At 49.7% G+C, this 21,013-nt stretch overlaps 1 protein-coding gene across 4 annotated transcripts; it reads left to right on the top strand.

The window, feature by feature from the left end:
• The first annotated feature begins 831 nt into the window (after positions 1-831).
• Positions 832-20,541, top strand: DAO (D-amino acid oxidase). 4 transcript variants are annotated; one of them, XR_005067369.1, is made up of 12 exons: positions 834-1,219; positions 5,694-5,896; positions 7,135-7,249; positions 8,197-8,273; positions 8,955-9,020; positions 10,554-10,608; positions 10,816-10,920; positions 12,084-12,166; positions 15,289-15,406; positions 16,055-16,153; positions 17,199-17,456; positions 18,160-20,541. XR_005067369.1 is itself a non-coding variant. In XM_037052335.1 (11 exons), exons 2-11 carry the CDS (start codon positions 5,703-5,705, stop codon positions 17,328-17,330), a joined length of 1,044 nt encoding a protein of 347 aa, XP_036908230.1. In that variant the 5' UTR covers positions 834-1,219; positions 5,694-5,702; the 3' UTR covers positions 17,331-17,815. The 4 variants fall into 4 exon arrangements, 3 of the variants coding, with proteins under 3 accessions (XP_036908232.1, XP_036908230.1, XP_036908231.1); XM_037052335.1 differs by lacking the exon at positions 18,160-20,541 and having other exon boundaries at positions 17,199-17,815; XM_037052336.1 differs by lacking the exons at positions 834-1,219; positions 18,160-20,541 and adding an exon at positions 5,149-5,319 and having other exon boundaries at positions 17,199-17,815.
• Positions 20,542-21,013: the final 472 nt, after the last annotated feature.

Here is a 21,013-nt window from a genome sequence, read left to right as displayed (position 1 = left end):
TTCCCAAGGTTGTGTGATATAAAAGTGAGATGTGGCTATTCTTAAAACATTCAAACAACATGAAAGCCTGTAGAGTAAAAGGTAGAGTTCACCCTATCCTTTTTTTTCTTTTTTTTTAAGATTTTATTTATTTATCTTTAGAGGGGAAGGGAAGGAGAGAGGGAGAGAAATATCAACGTATGTGTCTCCTCTCGTGCGTCCCCTGCTGGGAACTGGTCTGCAACCCAGGCATGTGCCCTGGCTGGGAATCGAACCATAATCCTTTGCTTCGAAGGCCCGCACTCAATCCAGTGAGCTACACCAGCCAGGGTTCCTTTTTTAATTATTTAAAAGAACTATGCACTAAGTGCTGTGCATGCATTCTCTGATTTCATCTTCTCCCCCTTTTTTGATGATGTTGAAGGTGGAGGGTGGGGTGGGTAGAGGCCGGACCTTCAAAGCGGACCCGAGGGATGTCTACCCAGGTCTGGTTGGTTCTTCTCTCAGGGCCTCAGTTTCCCCGTCCATACATGGATGCACCTGATGACCTTCAAGCATTAATAATAATAGTCTAGCCCTGGCGGAGGAGGGACCCGGGGTCCTGCTGCCAGTGTCTCTGGGGCACCAAGCAAAGAGTCACTTGTCCTCATGGCCCAAACAGGCGCCACCTTGGGTGTGTCTCTTCTTGGCCTTACCCACCTAGCGTCCTAGAATGGCACTGGCCTGGCTGGCTGGCCCTGGGAGCCCCGGTCCTGTGTGTGCCTTTGGCCTCCCCGCAGAGGCTGCCAGACTGCCCACTCCACCCTGCGGGCCAGGGAATGACCCTGCCCCCCACCGAGGGTGGCAGCAGAAAGCGAGAAGAAAGAGGATCGTCTCCAGCTGGCCTGGGAGACAGCCCTCCTTGTGCCCGTCAGCCCTCCAAGAACCCCCGCCTGCCCCTCCCTCCACTGAGGCCTGTACACAGGGGCTTGGGATCGGCCAGAAAAGTCAGGCAGCTTTTCAGGGACTGGGAGTGAGGGGAGGCAAGGTCTCCCAGCCTGGCCCAGGTTCAGCCCCTGTAAGCAGCACATTGCCAAGCTGTGCCCTGTCTAGAACTCCAGGCTTTGACCCTGAGCTCCAGTCCCTGCCGGCAGGCAGAGGGCTGAGGACAGGACGCCCCAGAACCAGGAGCCTGCCCTCGGGAGATAGGACGCTGCACCTACGGCAGCTGCCTCTTTTCTCCAGAAGTTTGGCATATCAGGTGAGTGGGGGTGTTTTTTTGGTGGGCCAGGGGTACAGGAGAACTCATGTCCTCCCCGATGTTGACAGAGAAGGCTCCACATCAGAGCTCGAGGCAGGGGACAGACAGCCTTGGAGTCAGACAGGGACTTCAGATAAGCACCTTTGCTTTTCCAAGTCTCAGTTTCCTTATATGGAAGATGGGATCCTGACTTACCTCTTCCAGGGTTAATTTGAATATTCAAATAGGTGATTAATGTAAAGCTCTTAGCACAAAACTGGGCACATAGCACAAGTGCTCAGTACATGGTAATTATTATTTTGGGGGCAGGTAGCAGGTAGTCTGGTTATCAAACATTTATAAAATCTGTTCCAGTTTGAAGATAAACTTTGAAAAATAAACCTCATCTTCATGAGAAGCGGCCATACGGTGCCACTTGGAAGAGCTAATATGTTCATTCAAACACCTCACCCATGACTTGTTGATTTTTTCAGAATGATCTTCCCTGTTCTTTGCTATGCACATATAGCCATGGAAGGCAGGATTGCCTCACATTCCTTTCTCCGGACAAGGGAGGTTAGGAGCAAAGAAATGCAAGACCAAAAGGCAAGCAGAAAGCGTCTGTGCTAACTTGCTGCCGGCTGCAAAGCAGTTTCACGGCACAGTGTGGGAAGCGGAGATCTGAACTCTGGCCCACACTGGCGGGGTGACTGCGGGAGAGCGGCTTTCTCTCCCGGAACCTGAGTCCCACCTCTGTAGAACCTTCCAGAGCAGTTGAGAGGATGAAGTAAGAGGAAGGTCTGTACTGCCTCTGCATGTGTCTGACAAGTGACAGATGGCCAAGATCGTTCCCTTCCTCCTCTACCCTCACAGAGACACTATAATTAATACGCATACCCCCCCCCACACAAAGTTGCTATAATCAGTATCAAATTGGACTCACATTGCTTATTAAGATAATTAATTTAGCCCTGGCTAGTGTAGCTCAGTGGACTGAGCACAGGCCTGCAAACCACACGGTCGCAGTTTGATTCCCAGTCAGGGCACATGCCTGGGTTGCAGGCCAGTTCTCAGCAGGGGACTCACAAGAGGCAACCGTACATCGATATTTCTCTCCTCCTCTCCTTCCCTTCCCCTCTAAAGATAAATAAATAAAATCTTTTTTAAAAAGATAATTAATTTAGGATACCAGTTTTTCCCTCTTCAACTCTACACCTATCACCAACACACTAAAAATCTTTAAAGTTGTTGTATTTTATTTTATTATTTTTTTTCAACGCAGGAGTTTCTCTAAAACGTTGGGGTTTCTCTTCACCTGCCTGACCTTCAGATTGTTCACTTGTGAGCCAGGCCAGCCTGGGCTCTGCTTCTCACCAGCTGGCTGGCTGAGCCTCAGTCGCTTCCTCTGGAAAATGGGCATCATGACAACCCCGAGGGTTGGTAGAAAGTTACAGGAGAAGAACCCTACGAGTTGAAAGTAGCGGCTGCTGTCATTGTTTATTTCCACATCCAACTCTTTTCTGGATGTGGCCTCTTCCCAGCTTTCTCGGGGGCTTTTTAACCCCAAGACCCCACACATCTTTTTTTCCCCCACAAATGTGGGTCTTCAGTCGAGTCCTTTCTCTTCTTTGGGCCTCAGTTTCTCCATCTGCATGGTGACACCTTGCTCACCTTTAGAATTTTTACACCTGCAGAACCGAGCCCCACACTGTGACTCGTCCCTCTATCTTGCCGGCTGTTTCCAGAAGTGCCTCTGGGTCATCCCTCAAGCTGTTCTCTTTGGCCTGTGACGCCACGCCCAGCCTGGCTCGTTACCAGATGTGCCGCGTGCCTGCTCAGCTTCTGTCCAAAGCCTCTTTCTCGCTGCCCAGAGACCTCGTAAGCGGTTTCAAACACTCTCTTCTCTCACCTCACATACTTTTGTTACATAAACAGCTTTCTTTCCCCTCGATCCGTTGGGCGGTATGAGAGTGGAAACAACTGCGTGTCAGAAAAGCAGAGCTGGCCTCACCCCTCCCACCGTTCCTCCAGTTCTTGCTGTGACCTCTAATTAACCTTGCCCTCTCCCAGCCTCAGCTGCCTCATCTGTTAAACTGGGAGTGATGATGATTGCTGGTTTAATTTATGAGCTCCCAAGCACCTTCAAGTATTTTCTCTTTTCATCCTCCTAAGAACCCCATTCAATCATTCATTCATTCACTCACCTATGAGTCGGTGCTATGGGCCAGGTACTGTTCTAGGCCCTAGAGCAGCGGACAAAAGTCCCTGCTTTACCGGAGCTGATATTCTGGTGGGAGGATAAAAAGCCGAGAGCTTTGTTAACCCTTAAAACTTTCTAGGAGAGGACACCGAGGCTCAGTTACAATGAGCAACTCATTCCAGTTTGTCGTGGGGCTATCCTGGTTTTAGCACTCAGGGTCTATATCCTAGGGACACCCTCCGTCCCAGGAAATCAGGGAGGTTGGTCACCCTTGCTCAATGGAATGAAGTGTCTAATCCGGGGTCCCACAGTTGGTGCGTGCCAGAGCCAGCGGTGAACCTGGGTGTGTCTGACCCACAGCCTGGGCTGCTATTGCCGCCTCCCCATGCCATGCCTCCTCCCGTATTCATTACGGGGAATTTGGAAAATACGGAAAAGCCTTCTGTTCCTGCCTTCTTACTGCTCAAGTACAGAAGTGGTGAGCTCTGTGGAGGTTCTGAGAAGACAGGCAGAAGGCACAGACTGGGGAAGCCGCTCGGCCAAGGTCACATAGTGAGCCGGCAGCCTGACTCTCCCTCCTCCCTCTCTTCTCCTCTGCACCCAGCGTTCTTTTCTTTGTTATTTCCCAGGTGTTGGGGGACAGAAGGAGGCTGCCGTGTACTGAAGGCCTACTCTGTGCAGGCACTGGACCAGGATCTGTTGCCATGCTAGTCATTTAATCATTGCAATGACCCCGGGAGCTCAGGTTACTCCTATTCTCTAGAGACGGAGGCCGAGGGAGGAGGCTGGGGGTCCCTGACCCTCCAACCAAGCCCAGGTTGGCAGCTGGAAGAAAAAATCTTCTAAAGCAATGATGCCTTTTGTTTGGGGGTTTTATCTTCCACTTGGCTGCTGAAACCCCAGAACAGTCCAGTTCTTGTGGGCTGGAGTCGTTTCTCGCTTCACAAAACGAGGCCGCGCTGAGAATGCCCTGCCGTCCAGGGCCACAGGCCAGGAGCAAGGTCTGGAGGGGGAGAGTTGTGAGTGAAGAGGAGGGAAAGTTGAATTTGGCCCGTTTGGGCACAAATGCCTCCTTGTTCTGCCTCAACGGGAGCCGGCAGAATATTTCCCTGCTGTGGGGGCCCAAGCAGCTTCAAGGTCAAAAGCTGCTAGGCTTCCCAAACCCCTGAGAACCCAGGCAGCCCTGCCCCTTAAGGGGTGCGCTGGAACACCTGCGTTCTGAGGCCAGCCATTGCATCCTGTGCATCCGATGCTCTCACGGCTGCATCCACAACCTGGCAGCCCAGCACACAGTAGGTGTGCAATAAGTGCGTGTGAGTTTACTCGAATTGAAACCAAATCCCAGTGACACCACTTCCTGGCTCTCTGACCTCAGGTAAGTGACGGCACCTCTCTGAGCCTCAGTTTTCTCATCTGTAGAGTGGAGCCAATGACACTGCCCTACCTCATAAGAACATTGGGAGGCTTAAATGGATTGAGGCATGGGAAGCACTTGGCACTGAAGTTGGCTCACAGCAGGTGCTCCGCAAATGTCCTAAGTCATTTCTTAGTGACTAGACCATTGTACCAGGACCACAGGTGGCAAACACAAGGCCCTCGGGCCGAATCCACCCCTCCACCTTGTGTTATCCAGCCGGCACCCAGTTTCTACCCGGTGGCAGCGCCGAGCTCCTTGCCCCTAGTTAAGGAGCAGTTACATTCATACAGTCTGAAAGTTACATTCGGCCCTTTGAAAGCAACTGTGAGGCTGATGTGCCCCCACCCCCTGCCCCGTGAAAATGAGTTTGACACCCTGTACTAGACCCTGGATTAAGCTTTTTCCATTTGCCTTCGTGATGAATCTTTCATCTACTCTCGGAGGCATGAGTTGCTGCCCCCATTTTCCAGAAGAAACTGAGGCTTATGAAGCATCCTGCCCAAGGTCAGTGGCCAGTGGGAGGGAGAGCTGAGATCTGAGATTGGAAGGCAGAGCCCATTGCCCTAACCATTAGACTCTCCAGCCTAGAGCTGGCCAGGTACTCTGCTAGGCCCTTTTTATATTTCCAAACAGATAAGGTATATTTGGGGGGCTTCCCAGAGCAAGTGGTATCCCTTACAAGCTGTGTGACTTTGGGCAAGCTGCTTTGTCTCTCCATGTGTCTGTGTTTCCATTTGTAAGGGTCCTTCAGAGGATCAAGTATTAAAAGGTTTGGCAGTATCCGGCGCCTTCTCGGCCTTCAGTGGATGGCACAGGTTGTGGTGCTGGTGGCGGGGCCGATGGTGATGATGGCACACCGCTACCCTTCCTTCCCGCAGGCTGCAACAATGCACGTGGTCGTGATCGGGGCGGGCGTCATTGGGCTGTCCACCGCGCTCTGCATCCACGAGTGCTACCACTCAGTCCTGCCGTCGCTGGACGTGAAGATCTACGCGGACCGCTTCACGCCGCTCACCACCACCGATGTGGCTGCTGGCCTGTGGCAGCCCTACCTCTCCGACCCCAGCAACCCACAGGAGGTGTGAGTGAGGTTCCGGGGGGGCGGCCGGGGGAGCCGAGTCCTCTCCAAGCCCCTGTCACCAATTACAAGTCCTTTGTGGAGGCGATGGCCTGGCATGATGTGAAGAAAATAATAAATATTAAGCCCCTTCTATGGGCTAAACAGAGGCTACACATGATCTTAGCAGTGACAGAAGTGATGTGGCCCAGACCGGTGGAGGCCTCTATCTCCGTTCCTCCCCTAAACCGAGTGGCTGTTGAAGCCCCATGCGTTGGTGAATTAGGAAAATTTTAAGTGGGTGGGGCAATGCTCAGGGTTAGCAAAGAAGTTGTAAAGGTCATTGTGTTAGTTTTGAAGCTCCCAGCTGAGTGGAAATTCCAAATTCTTACTTCCCACAAATTCCAAAACCAGCATTCCTGATCATTGGGTGACAATTCAGGGACCAGGCTCCTTTCCATCTCATGGCTCTGCCTTCCTCCTCTTTGGCTTCCAATGTTGCCATTCTCACAGGCTGGTGCCTGTGGAAGGAGCATAGTGTGAGGACCACAGGTGCACAGTCTTTAGGTGCCATGGGCCGGAAGGCAGTCACGTGGCCATACCTAACTGCAAGGAAGTCTAGGAGATGTAGATGAGCTGGGTGCCCAGGGAGAAGAGGAAAACATATTGGAGTGCAAGCTGTTTTTACAGTGGGGGGTGCTCAGAGAGAGCCTGAACCATGTATGTGGCTCACAGTCCCCCAAATAGGTCAAAGCCTTCATTTAAACTTGGCAACTACATTGTCCTGGCTGGTGTAGCTCAATGGATTAAGTGCCAGCCTTCGAACTAGAGGATCACTGTTCAATTCCCAGTCAGGGCACATGCCTGGGTTGCAGGCCAGTTCCCAGCAGGGGACACACGAGAGGCAACCCTACATTGATATTTCTCTCCCTCTCTCCTTCCCTTCCCCACTAAAGATAAATAAATACATTTTAAAAAATAAACAAATAAACTTGGCAACTATGTGATCCCAAACTGGAGCTAGGCTCTAAACGGTTGTGATGGAGCATCTTTTGTTTCCCTCTCCTTTATTCTGTTAATGAGAAAACTGGAAAGTTTGGGAAGGGAGGCATTTGGGGTGCTGCAGGAGTGCAAAGTGGTGGGGTGCTGGCTTTGGACACCCCCCCCACCAGCCTGATCACAGCCTTATATGAGGTGACCCCCTCGGAGCTGTCTTGCGCAGCTCAGGGTGTCGTGTGACGTGACTCTGGGGACCCTTCCAGGCATTGGAACCAGCAGACCTTCGACTATCTCCTGAGCCACATCCACTCTCCCAGGGCCGCACGCATGGGCCTGGCCCCAATCTCAGGCTACAACCTCTTCCACAAAGCTGTTCCGGTGAGTGGCGGCTCTGGCTACAGGGCAGAGCCTTGATCACAGACCAGGGCTGGGGCCTCGGGGCTGGGGCGTACTGTGAGTCTCGAAGGCAACAGACTTCTGGGTCCAAAACCAGTTTACTTTAAATGCTATTTGTTCCCTGTCCTAACTACTTTACAAATAATTATTAATTTTCCCAGTAACCAGGAGGTAAGTGTTATTATCTCCTTGTTTTGGATTAAATAAAGTGCCTTACCTAAGCGCATAAAGCTTTAAAGTGGTGGAGCTGGGATTCGAACCCAGGCACTCTGTGACCTGATGGAGGATGTTCTCAGGTTGATTGGCGAGGGTGGTTTGGCTGGGTGCCCACAACCCCAAGCCAGCTCTTCACAGTTTAGTCACCAACTAACACTGTGCTAACAGCGTTGCCCACATTATGTATTTTCCTTCCATGGGATCAAGCGGCATTTAACTCTATGACACAGACCAGAAAACTGAGTCTCAGAGAATTTGAGGTGGTCGGTGGTGAGGTCAAAACCTCCATTTAAGTTGTCTCACCCTGTGCTTTGCTGCCTCTCACTCTCACCCCTTGGCAACTCTCACTCACCCTCCTTTGCTCCCATACTTCTTACTTACCCTATCACTCACCCCAAGTCTTATCCCCCCCCCCCCGCAACAGTTAAGAATTTGGACTCTGAAGCCAAACTGTGTGGGCTCAGACCTCAGCTCCACTATATATTAGCTGTGTGGTCTCAGACAAGTTACTTAAGCTCTCTAAGTCTCAATGGGCCTGTCTATTAAATGGGGATAAGGATAGAATCTAGCTCAGTGGGTTGTTGTGAAGATTACGTGCAAGTAAAATACTTGCAACGGAGCCTTGCGCACGGTCAACATGATGTAAATTTTTGTTGTTATTGTTATTATCGACTTTTGCCCATCCCTGCGCCCTCTTCTTCCTTCTTCCACAGGACCCTTTCTGGAAGGACATAGTGTTGGGATTTCGGAAGCTGACCCCCAGAGAGCTGGACATGTTCCCTAATTACAGGTAAGGTTACTGTCATGAGCAAAGGGGCCGAGGCCCCACAGTCCAGACAGACCCATCCAGAGGGCAGCGGAAGATGGAGTCACCAAACGTCCTGTCCCACCTTAGGCCTAGGGCCCTTCATCCCTTGGTCTCCTGGTGCTCTGTCCAGCTCCTTCGGAGGAGACACCCACCCAGACTAGGCCTTGGGCTAAGGAAGTGGGGGATATGGAATCACAGATCTCAAGGCCAGAAGCTCCATATCGCTATCCTGTTTCATAGATGAGGACACTGAGCTTCAGAGACGCTAGTAACTTCCCAAGGTCACATAGCCAAGTGACCCAAGTGGAATTCCAATCCAGTCGGGGTGACTCCAAACCCCTCTATTCTTTTTCCTACAGCCCAATGTTTTTCTGATCCCCTTCTCACTCCACCTAATGCTTGAATCCCCTCTACAAATACACATCCGGTCTCCACTTTCACATCCCTATGTCAGGGATGGCTTTGCGTGGTAGAAAGGTTTTCTTTGCATTGAGCTCAAAACCACTTCCCCCTTGAACTTCACCCAGTGGTCCTATCTTTACCTTTGAAAGCACCCCCACACACACAAAAAAACCCAGCACTGCTCCCACTTCCATTTGATAGTCTTCAAATATAACTTTGACTCTGATCCTTCATTCCTGCCTTTGTCTGCTGTGACTCTAGCTATGGCTGGTTCAGCACAAGCCTAATTCTGGAGGGGAGGACATACCTGCAGTGGCTGACTGAAAGGTGAGATTTTCAACTTTAGTTTCAGGGAAGCACCTCCCAGGGACCAGGGTTGTAGCGGATGGTTGTTCATGGTATTTGTCTCTGTATTGGTCAACTCCAAATGTTACCCCTTAGGCGTGGTAGCCGCTGTCCTTGGTCCTGTGCACTAAGACAATGGTTCCCATGCCCAATTAGGCAACAGAACCACCAGGGAAGCTCTTTATGTGTAATATTTATTAGCGACCTCACTAAAATCTGTAACACATGTGTAATAGCCTTAGGTGGATTCTGTTATGTTTTCCAGATCTATTTATATCATCTATAAAACATAAGTTACCTTTTATTTTTATGCTTCCTTTTTTTTCTTGTCTAACTGCTGTGGCCCGTACCTCTAGAACAATATTAATTAATATAGGGGATAGTAGGTGTTCCTGCCTTGTTTTTGATGTTGATAAGAATCTTGTTGTGTTCTACATGAGCAAACATTAACTTGAAAGATACACTTATGTTTGTATTCATATTAAGAAAGATTATGTATGTTTCCTATATATTACTATGTATTACAATTTTTAAAAATATGGAATAAATGGTGCCTTTTGTCAAGCGAACTGGAGAATTTTGAAAAACATAGATTTGAGGATCCTGCTTCATATCTCGGGGTTGCATCTGAGGAGGTTTCCTGAGTGATTCTAATTTTCAGCCAGGTTTGCAAGCTGTTGTGCTAGAACCTAGTTATTTCTTCTAACTTTGGGGCAGTGAGTGACTCCACTAGACTCTTCCCAGAACAAATGCTCCCAGTTTTTCTACCTTTAGGAAACTATGAAGATTAAAAAAAAAAGTCCTGAGTTTATGCTTCAGCTTTTACATGTTTTTTTTTTATGCTGGGACATTTAGAGGGAGGGCTGAGTGTCCTAGCCCACCTCCCTCTTCATGCTCTGCTTCTGACAAAGGGGCATAAGGCATTGGTCTGACCCACCCCTTCTGCACCCTGCGTCTCGCCCGCTGTGATAGTGAAAAGCAATGTGATTGTAAGGGGAAGCGTCTCCAGCTAAGAGGCCTGGGTTTGAGTTCCAGCCCATCACTGATTCACTGTACATTACAGGGGTGTCAAACTCATGATCCCCGGGAGCCACATCCGCCTCACTGTTGCCTTCAAAGGGCCCAATGTAATTTTAGGACTGTATAAATGTAACTACTCCTTAACTGTTAAGGTGTCAAAATTGCGTCTGGCACTGTGAAGGCAACCACGAGGCTGATGTGTGGCCCCCGGTGAAAATGACTTTGACACCCCTGCTGTCCAACATTCAGCAAGGCCCTTCTCCCATCTCCATCTGCCCGGCATGGAGCTTGGACCGTCTCAGGTTTCCCCAAAGACACTCCATGGCCTACCAGTGCACCAAGGTGCTCGGGAGCTGATCTGGCTCCGCAGCTGTTTTCTCAGGGAGCATCCAGTGGGACAGAAGGTGTTTTGGGAAATGCCCCCCAGGCCATCCTCTTAGAGAGCTGGGATAGAGAACTGAGTAGTGAGCTTTCTCCTGTGTCTGATTGCCCCAGGTTAACTGAGAGAGGAGTGAAGTTCTTCCAGCGGAAGGTGGAGTCTTTTGAGGAGGTGAGCGGCAGGGCTGGAAGGGGCTGGATGTGGGAGGGAGGAGAGGAGAGGCTTAGCTTCCTGTTGCTGAGTTGAGGGCCCCCTTCTCAGCCTTTCAGGGTCCCCCCTGAGGCCCATCCCAGACTCTAAGCTTTTGTCAGCCCCAGAACGACTCAGGCGTTTTGCCTCACCCCCTTCCACCCCATGTGCCCTGTTGGTTGCTGCCAGGTGGCCAGAGGAGGCGCCGACGTGATTATCAACTGCACCGGCGTGCGGGCCGGGGCGCTGCAACCAGACCCCCTGCTGCAGCCAGGCCGGGGGCAGATCATTAAGGTGAGCGTGGGGATGAGGGGTGAGACCCCCGACTTTCGTTGCTAGGAAGATTGTAGCTGCCTGCTTATTTCATCTCCAAAGCAAGAGGGTGTGTCAGGGACATCTGTCAGAGGAACCGCATGTCAAAGAAGCAACAAAGACCAACACAACACCACCCTCCCAAGCGTTCTCTCTTTAGGTTTCTTCCTGATAGCAAAGCATGTGTGTATATGTTTGTACATATGTGGGAGCTACATATATGTACAAATATGCTTGTATTATATAGTAAAAAGAGCCCTGGCTGGTATGGCTCAGTTGGTTGGAGCATTGTCCTGTGGACCAAAGGGTTGAGGCTTTGATTCCTGGTCAGGGCACATACCCAGGTTTCAGGTTCAATTCTGGGTTAGGGTGTGTACAGGAGGCAACCAATCGATGTTTCTCTTTCACACTGATGTTCCTCTTTCACACTGATGTTCCTCTCTCTCTCTCTCTCTCTCTCTCTTCCTCTCTCAGTGTCTTCCTCTAGCTCTGAAAGCAATGGAAAAATGTCCTCGGTGAGGATACAAATAATAATAGAAACAAAAAGAGTAAAAATCTAAGAAGTGTTTACTAAGCGCTAGGCACAGGCCTGAGCACTTGATCGTGAGAATCGTTTAACCCTAACCACAACCCTTTGAGGTGGGCTCTACTGTATCACCATTGCCACCTCACAGAGCGGAAACTGAGACTTAAGTACCATGCACGAGTTCACGCAGTAGTCAGCGGTGGAATTGGGATTAGAACCCAGGCAGCCTGGTTTAGAAGCCTGGCTGTAAGCATCGGTCCGCGCCGCCTCTCACTGTGTATGTGTGCGTGTGTGTGAGGCATACCCATTTGTGAATGTACACATGTGCATTCCTAGGTGTGGACGTGTGGGGGATGGGTGTGTGTGTGCATTTGCAAACGGGTGCTGGGCTTTTCTGTGTGCCTGTGGGTGGCACCGAGTGATGCCTCAGGGAGCAGGCTGGCTCTCAGGGTGCTCTTCCTGCAAGGGCAGGCTTTCCGGGGCAGACTTGCGGCCGGTGTCATCCTGGGAGGGCTACGGAACTGAATGCCTTATTGGAACATCTGGTCTCGGAGCGGAGCAGGGCAGGGGGCTGCTGGTCCAGCGCCCCTGCTGAGGCTTCTCCGTCCTCTACCAACAGGTGGACGCTCCTTGGGTGAAGCACTTCGTCCTCACCCATGACCCAGACAGCGGCATCTACAAGACCCCGTACATCATCCCAGGGTAAAAACCTGACCTCCTAGGCAGAAGGGGGTGCATCTTTATGCCCTCACTGCTCCCGCTGCCCACCTCAGGCCCCTTCCTTAGTCCCTTTGGCTTTTTTCCTTCTAATTTTTTAAAAAGATTTTATTTATTTACTGTTAGAACAAGGAGAAGGGGGGAGAAAGAAAGGCAGAGAAACATCAATGTGTGGTTGACTCTCACATGCCCCACCAGGGATCTAGCCTGCAACCCAGGCACGTGCCCTGACTGGGAATCGAACCAGCGACCCTTTACCTTAGAGGCTGGTGCTCAATCCCCTAAGCCACACCAGCCAGGGCCCAATGTCTTTTTTTAATTTTTTTAATATATTTTATTGATTATACCATTACAGTTGTTGTTCTATTCCCCCCCTTCATTCTCCTCCACCCTGCACACCCCCTCCCCCACCATTCCCCCCTTTAGTTTATGACCACGTGTCTTAAGTTCTTTAGATTCTATATTTCCCCTACTATTCTTGCCCTCCCCCATCTATTTTCTACCTACTGTCTATGCTATTTTCTGTACCTTCTCCCCCCTTCTCCTCCTCCCACTCCCCTGTTGCTAACCCTCCATGTGTTCTTCATTTCTATGGTTCTGCTCCTGATCTAGCTGTCCTCTTGGTTTGCTTTTGTTTTAGGTGTGGTTGTTGATAACTGTGAGTTTGCTGTCCATTTACTGTTCATATTTTTTATCTTCTTTTTCTTATATAAGTCCCTTTAACGTTTCATATAATAATGGCTTGGTGATGATGAACTCCTTGAATTTGACCTTATCTGAGAAGCACTTTATCTGTCCTTCCATTCTAAATGAAAACTTTGCTGGATAAAGCAATCTTGGATGTAGGTCTTTGGATTTCATGACTTGGAATACTTCCTTCTAGCTCTTTCTTGCCTGTAAGGTCTCTTTTGAGGAATCCGCTGACAGTCTGATGGGCACTCCTTTGTAGGTGACTATCCCCTTTTCTCTTTTTGCTTCTAGAATTCTCTCCTTCATTTTAATCTTGGGCAATGTAATTATGATGTGCCTTGGTGTGTTCCTTCTTGGGTCCAACTTCTTTGGGACTCTCTGAGCTTCCTGGATTTCCTGGAAGTCTATTTCCTTTGCCAGACTGGGGAAGTTCTCCTTTATTATTTGTTCAAATATGTTTTCCACTCATGGCTGTTTCTTTTCCCCTTCTGGTACCCCTATAATTCAGATGTTGGAACGTTTAAAGATGTCCTGGAGGTTCCTAAGCCTCTCCTCATTTTTTTGAATTCTTGTTTCTTTATTCTTTTCTGGTTGGATGTTTCATTCTTCCTTCTGGTCCATTCCATTGATTTGAGTCCCAGTTTCCTTTCCATCACTATTGGTTTCCTGTGCATTTCCCTTCATTTCAATTAGTTTAGCCTTCATATGTTCCTCTGATTTGTGACTATAATCAACCAGTTCTGTGAGCATCCTGATCACCAGTATTTTGAACTGCGCATCTGAGAGGTTCGCTATTTCTTGGTCACTTAGAGTTATCGGCTCTGGGGCTTTGAGTTCTTCTTGAGCCATATTTTGGACTGTTCGTGCCTGTTACCTATGAGGAGAGGAACCCTAGGTGTTCACCAGGGCGGGGCCACTCAGTTGCTGGGTTGTGAGGCTGTATGTGGGGGTGGGGTCAAAGGAAATCAATGGCGGTCCCCTCTGCCTCCTCCTGCCGCTGGGGCCGTGCAGTACGTCTCACTGCTCACTCCTTTACTGAGTTTATGTGTGCGCAAATGTGCAACCGCACTCAGCCTGCCCCACACCCTCACTGGGTCCACAATGCTACCCCTGTTGCCTGCGCCTGGGTCATCTGGGTTGCCTGGGTCGGGAGGATCCTTCCTGCCCGACCCTGCTCCGATGCTGGCTCCGCCCCTCTTTCCATCCTGGTTGAATGGTTCAGTTGTCGTTGGACTTCCGGTTCAGTTGTCGTTGGACTTCCGTATAATTCAATTTTCTGTTCTTTGGCTGTGTCTTTGTTCTCTAAACCTTTGTTGTATTCAAACTTGATTGTGGGAGAAGGCCCAGTGTTTCCACCTATGCCTCCATCTTGGCAGAAGTTCCCCAATGTCTTTTTTTAAAGTGTGGTTGAGCCATTAAATGCCTGGGAAGGCAGGACTCAGGCTTAATTGGACTCTTTCTTGAACATGCTTTTGGAGGACAGTGATGCTGGAGACAGAGACGTGACAGCAGTGACACTGGAGGCAATAACAGGAAGGGTGGTGGGAATGGTGACTGGAGTGGACAGTGATGTTAGTGACGGAGGTGACGATGTTACTGATTACGGGGGTGGTGTTGATGGGTGACATAGCTGTTGACAGTTCAATAGTGGTAGCAAAGACAGTGTTGTTCCTGGGGAGAAAGTCAGTGTTGATGACGGTGGTGACTGGAAGTAGAGAGGGAGGTAGGCAGTGCTGACGGAGATGATGGTGTCAGTGGTAATGTTGACAGAGTGGCAGAGACGACAGCCTCAAGGTCAATGTCATGGCTGTGCGGACTGTCTCAGTGTCAATGTCAGTGGTGTGGAGAAGATGACACCACCAATGGCTAATGACGGTGGTGGAAATGGTGACCGGGGTTGATGGTGGTGCCATCTTAATGGTGACAAGGAAGGAAGTGGTGAAGGTGATGTTGTTGATAGATATGATCATATTTTTTTCCAGCTTCATGGAGATATAAGTGACACACAGCACTGTGTTCATTTAGTGTATGTAAAGTGACCTGACATGTATGTATGTTGTAAAATGATTCCCTTACCTCATATAATTACATTTTGTGTGTGTGGTGAGGACATTTGAGATCTACTCTTAGCACGTTTCAAGTGTGTAGCATGGTAGTGCTAACGATGGTCACCATGCTGTACAGTGGAAGAGACCACAAATGTTAACAGTGATGTCAATGGCAATGGTGGAGGTGGTGATTAACGGTGGTGACAGCGGCAATTGCTGTGGTGTTGATGGTGTCGTGAGCAAGGATGACAAAGCCGATGGTAGCAGTGATTTAGGCAGAGGTGGTGCTGCGGGGTAGCATGGTGATGACCCCTGTTTGTCACAAGGCTTTGTTTTCATCCATCCTTGACCCTCCTTGCTTCCACATAGGATCCAGGCATTGACTCTTGGAGGCATCTTCCAGCTGGGGAACTGGAGCGAGGTCAACAACATTCAGGACCACAACACCATTTGGGAAGGCTGCTGCAGACTGGAGCCCACACTGAAGGCAAGGTGGGGAGAGGTATCTGTTCCCTAGACCTGGATCCTGGCAGCTCGATCGTGAGGACCCTTGAGGATGGAAGTTTCCACCATGGGATCATTGGGTGAATTAATTCCAGCAAGTACCTGTGGAATACTCCAGAATTTGATAATGTCCAGGGAAGTCCTGCTGTGGGCTGAGGAACCTTTGTGGCCATGACTCAGAGTTGCTCTCTCTTGAGGTGCCCCCTCCAAAGACCTTACTCTGTGTTCACCAGGGACAGGTGTACCAGTGGCATGAATCTCAGTTTCCCTGCATGCCTGCTCATGGTGATGGCAACACGGATGGTGAAGAGGGTGTGATGAGGGGGTGGAGGTGCTGCTTGGAACTGAGGGGGTGAAAACGCTGGGGATGGTGATTCGGAGGGTGATGAGGTGGTGACTGGTGGCGGTGGTCAGTGAAGGTGGGGTAGTTGATAAAACTGGTGGTGACGAGGGATAGTACTGACGGTGGTGGCTGCCAAAGCTGGTGGCAGTGGTGAAGAATAAAACAGATTGTGACAGTGTTAATGATGCTGGTAATGATAGGTCCCCAAAGCAAACTGTCTCTCTCTCACGTAAAAGTGGCAGCAGAAAAAATAATCCAGAGATGAATTACTAACACTTTTCTCTCCAGGATGCCAGAATCGTTGCTGAATGGACTGGCTTCCGGCCAGCACGGCCCCAGATTCGGCTAGAAAGAGAACAGCTTTGCTTTGGATCTTCAAACACAGAGGTACACTCTGCTGGGCAAGGAGAGCAAGGCCCTCCCTCCTCCTGAAGCAGGTTCTTGGCCGTGGTGGCTAAGAGCACCTCCTCTATAGATGGGGAAACTGAGGCCCAGTGATGGTAAAGGACCTGCTTAAGGTTACATAGAGGACAGTGCCTGGGTTTGCTAAAACCTGTGGTCACGTGGAAGGAAATGGGCACACCTGCTCTGTGCCCATGACGTGAAGGAGGTTATGGAATCTGCCCTACGGCTCTTTGGGATCGGGACTATTCTCCCCACGCTTCCCATGAGCAGACTGGGGCTCCATGAGGTGCAGAAGCTCGCCCAACTCAGACCACTGGTGAGGGACAGGCCTGGGAGGTGGTCTGAGTTTGGCTCCAGCTCACGTCTCTCTGTGACTGCTGCATGGTCTCCCTGGGGTCCTCTCTTGTGTTCTCTCTCACAGGGCAGGAAGTGGGCTTATTGAAACCGTGGGAGTTGTCCTGGGTCGAAGGCACTGACGCGAGCAGGTGGTGGTTGGGCTTCCATCTGGAAAGCAGTCTCCCTGTCGAGGCCACCCTTCCTTTCTTGTCCTGGCCGTGTGTGTGCAGGAGGGAGAGGCACATAGGGAGTTTTCAACCCCTCGCTAATGGTTTTAGCTTTGCAAACTGCCCCAGGGTCTTGCCTCTTTCTCTGGGATGAATTAGCAAGTTACCCAGAGTCCACTTGTACGGTGCCCCTGGTTTTATTCCCTCCAGAGCTCAGTAGAAAAGTCATCTGTTAACACAGGAAGTTTGGCAGTCTAGAGCAGGATCTGACCTTAAGTTCTAGATGATGTTGCATTTCCTGTGCTGAGTGTGTAAAGCAGGTTCATCTCCTAAGTGGAAGAGAAGTCGAGGGTGTCAGCTTCCAGTTCCTCAAGCAATCTCCTTCCTGCTGTTCCCGGGGATCCAACCTCCCACCGGGGTGCTGGGAAGAGGTTCTGGTGTCGTCCGGCTTTGCCCAGGACTCTTCAGAAAGCTCCTGAATCTCCCGGGGCAGAACAGGCCACCTTGTCTCTTGCCTCTCCCAGGTCATTCACAACTATGGCCACGGAGGCTATGGGCTCACCATCCACTGGGGCTGTGCCCTGGAGGCGGCCAAGCTCTTTGGGAAGGTCCTAGAAGAGAGGAAGTTGCTCACGAGGCCACCGTCCCACCTCTGAAGATGCCGGTGATCACCGACCCCCACACCAGGACATCCTGGGCCAACTAATCAATGTGCTCCTCCCTAAGCCATCATCTGCTCCCCACCCCGCCCCTCCCTGGCTCCTGTCCACAAGAAGCCTGAGGTGAGAGGGAGCCACGGGGTCAATTCCTGGAGGTCTTCATGCATCTGGGATCAGTGATAGCCTGCGTGCTGGGAAGGGGTCTCCAGTGGTCCGTGCCATTACTGTTTCCTCCTGCATTGTCTCCCCTGATGGGTTCTTCATGAAGTATCTGCCATGATTCTGGCCAGCGGTGAGCTAAGTAGGGTGAGAGCCAAGACCTAAGCTACCATGATAATAATGATAATCATCATCATCATAATAGTAATAATAGTAATAGTCCCTGTCTTGATGATGGTTTGACTTATGATTTTTCAATTTTACAATGTTGCAAAAGCAACACATAGGATAAATTATATGAGATGTTCAACACTATTATAAAATAGCCTTTGTCTTAGATGGTTTTGCTCTATTGTGGGCCAACGGAACTGGTCAGAACATGTTGGAGGTAGGTGAAGCCTCGCTGTGATGTTCAGTAGATTAGATGTATTAAGTGTATTTTGGGGTTATGATATTTTCCACTTATGCTGGGTTTATTGGGACATAGCCCCCTCCTAAGTCAAGGAGCATCTGTAATTAGTGATTATAGTTATCATTATAACTAAAGTTTGTTGCGTTCTAACAGGTATCAAGCTCTGTGCTAAACTCTTGCGCACATCACTCATTTAATCCTCACGACCCCTCTGCCCACCCCCCCAGTGACATAGCTATTATTCCCAGGTCACAGCTGAGCAGACCAAGGTACAGAGAGGCCCTATGAGGTCAACAGCAGGAAAGCCATAGAATGAAGGAGACCCAGGGCCAGAAGTGAGAGAGTTTCAGTGCCTCACTTTCGACCCTCACACAACACTGAATCCAGGGTGGGGTCGGGGGTGAGGGTGTAGAGAGCTAACAGCGCACGGCTTCCCGACTCTCCTCACCAACACACTGAGAAGGAACTAGCCCCTCCCTCACCACAGCTGAGACTGGGAGACTCACAGGACATGTGGGGGGGGGGGGCACTTCCCCCCCGGCTGTGAGTGGAACACAACATTTAATTTTTTTAATTAAAGTTATTTCTCCCATCCAACCTAAAAATTCCCCAGGGAGAGCGACCCCTACTGGTCAAGGTTAGCTGTCATCAGGACCCCTACAGGATTCGGAACCCAGTTCACTCATACAAGTGGCTGCTGGGGCGAGTCAAGTTCACATTTAGACCCAGAGTGACCCTCCTGTTCTTTTTGTAAGTGGTAAGGACCTCTTTGCAATGGGGCTCCCTAACCTGCTCTGAAGGTGGTCTGCCACCGCGTGTTTAAGGGATTCTTGACAGCTTGATGAATTTCGGAGAGATTGGTTTTTCATTGGATTGTCTTGGCACTTCAGTCAATTGATCGTAAATGCATGGGTTAATTTTTGGACTCTCAATCCTATTTATCTACATGCTACCCATGTGTAGCACCTCTTTGTCTCAGTGGCTGTGGCTGTGAAGTTTTAAAATCAGGAAAGATGAGTCCTCCGACTTTATTCTTTTTAAATATTATACATGGTTGTTTGTTTTTTTGTGTTTTGTTTTGTTTTTGTTTTTTTGCAAATCTGAGTCTTTTGCATTTCCGTATGAATTTTACAATCAGCTTACCAATTTCTGCATGAAATGCCTGCTGGGGTTTTGACAGGGATTGCACTGAATTTATAAATCAGTGTGGGGAGGGTTGGTAGATTGCGTAACAGTTTTAAATCTGCTGACCCATGATCCTGGAATGTCGCTCCATTTATTTAGACCTCCAGTTTCTCTCAGCCATGTTTTGTACTTTGTGAAAATCTTACTCCCCTTCTGTTCAATGTATTTCTAAGCGTTTTATATCTTTTTGATGCTATTGTGAGTGGAATTATTCTTTCCTTGATGGATTTACAAAGGATTCTGTTCTCTGTCTGGCACGGTAGGTGAGGGTAGGAGCATTTGAAGTGGTTCATCATCAAATATTTTTCATTAGCCAAAAAATGGTTATATATGCTGTATCTGGGTGTTCAAATGTCAAAGAATCCGAAGACAGTAAAGCCCCGGCAGTGATGCAAGTCTGACCGAAACCCCTTTGAGGAATCAGAAGAGGCCTCAGAATGTTCTAGAGCTTCAGGGTTGGCATCTTGTGTGGCTCTCACAAGCTCCGCAGCCCTCCATTAGCATCCATGTCACCATGACCTGTCCATGCCTGTATCCGCCGCTACACTGTGAGCGCACGAAGATAAGGACCACGTCTCACCCTTGTTTTCACCCTCAGTGTTGGGTGTCATGCTCAGTCCCCAGTGGAGACTCCATGCATGCTGACCGCACGCCGCGACATGGTCCACAATAGTCATGATGGACAGACTTAAGAGTTGACACGTGTTGCTGTGGGTTCCAGACATACCTGTCATTGTGACACGGAGCTGAAAGAGGGGGCCAAAGGCACTGTGTTTGTATCTCTCGACCCCATCCCCCCAACCCATCTTCACCGGACCAGGACTAGAACTGACACTAATGTGGACCAATGAGCTGCCTCCCCTGAGGATCTGGAAGAGGGACGTAGAACACCTGAGTCAGCTTTGTTTGCAGAGCTGAGCCACGGCAAGTGGTAGCCATATGCGCCATTAGGCATGTGCAGTCACCACGGGGATGCAGAAGAAAGCAGGGCTACAGAGCGGAGTGGAAATGGGGCCACACGTCCAGAGAGGGGCTCCCCAGTTCCCTGCTGCAGGCGGGAGGCCAGGCTGTACTTCATTTCTGAGATCTTGCTACCCTTTCAGAGGCTGCAAACGGGTAGCCCATTCACCAAACCTGGCCTGCAAATGCATTTTATTGGGCTCACACATCATTTACATTTTTTTTTGAGCCAATATACTAAAATTTGGAGATTTGTCATAAAAATCCAGATGCCTGTCTTAAAGATTGGGAGATCCCATCATACAAAAAAAAAAAAAATCAGCTACAACTGAGTAAATGCCGCCCCCTTTCTGAACAGGGCCTGCGCTCCTTACTCGGCCACTGTCCTCCCCTCTTCCCGCTTCACTCTTTGATGTTCCCTGGGTGTCCCCTGTAGGAAACTAGCTACAGAGGATCCCAGCCTTATAATAAAACTGTGCTTCTTAATTTGAATTAATCACTGTTCCTTGCGATTAAAACAGCTTTGATGAGAACTCTGTGACAAGGCTTCTCTTTGCCATGCCCGTTCCCATCACCATTGTCTTCCTTCCTCCGTGCTAACAGAATCCTCATGTTTCAAGAGGCCATGCATATCCCTTGATCCTGTGGGAAGTAGGTCCTTCCTGCCCCAGTCCTAGGGAAGGATTCATGCTGGGATGGGCAGGGGACCCAGGTCTGACCAATGCAAAATGATGGTAAATCTGCTGAAGGGCTTCCCTTTTAACCAAAAGCAACAGACCCATTTGAAGGAAGACCTTTTGTGATGGTTCCTTACCAGTCTATCTCCTTTGAAAATAAAGATGATGCCTGGCACTTCAGCAGCCATCTTGTGACCATGAGGTTTCAAATGGCCAACATGCAGAAGATGGCAGAGAAGAAAGGCAAAAAGAAGTTGGGTCTTTGAGGACACTGTTGAGCTGCTGAA

The sequence above is a fragment of the Sturnira hondurensis genome, unplaced genomic scaffold, assembly GCF_014824575.4.
Source record: "Sturnira hondurensis isolate 20B ecotype Veracruz unplaced genomic scaffold, ASM1482457v3 Scaffold0007406, whole genome shotgun sequence".
Lineage (NCBI taxonomy): Eukaryota > Metazoa > Chordata > Mammalia > Chiroptera > Phyllostomidae > Sturnira > Sturnira hondurensis.
Note: the sequence above shows the minus strand (reverse complement) of the source record. Positions and strands in the feature narration are given on the sequence as shown.

What these genes read in the sequence shown, in the direction of transcription:
- DAO (XM_037052335.1), top strand. Translation starts at nt 5,703, where the DNA reads ATGCACGTGGTCGTGATCGGGGCGGGCGTCATTGGGCTGTCCACCGCG. An exon ending in CTGCAGTGGCTGACTGAAAG is followed by an intron (nt 9,021 to 10,553) that starts GTGAGATTTTCA and finishes TGATTGCCCCAG; the next exon opens with GTTAACTGAGAGAGGAGTGA. An exon ending in ACCCCGTACATCATCCCAGG is followed by an intron (nt 12,167 to 15,288) that starts GTAAAAACCTGA and finishes GCTTCCACATAG; the next exon opens with GATCCAGGCATTGACTCTTG.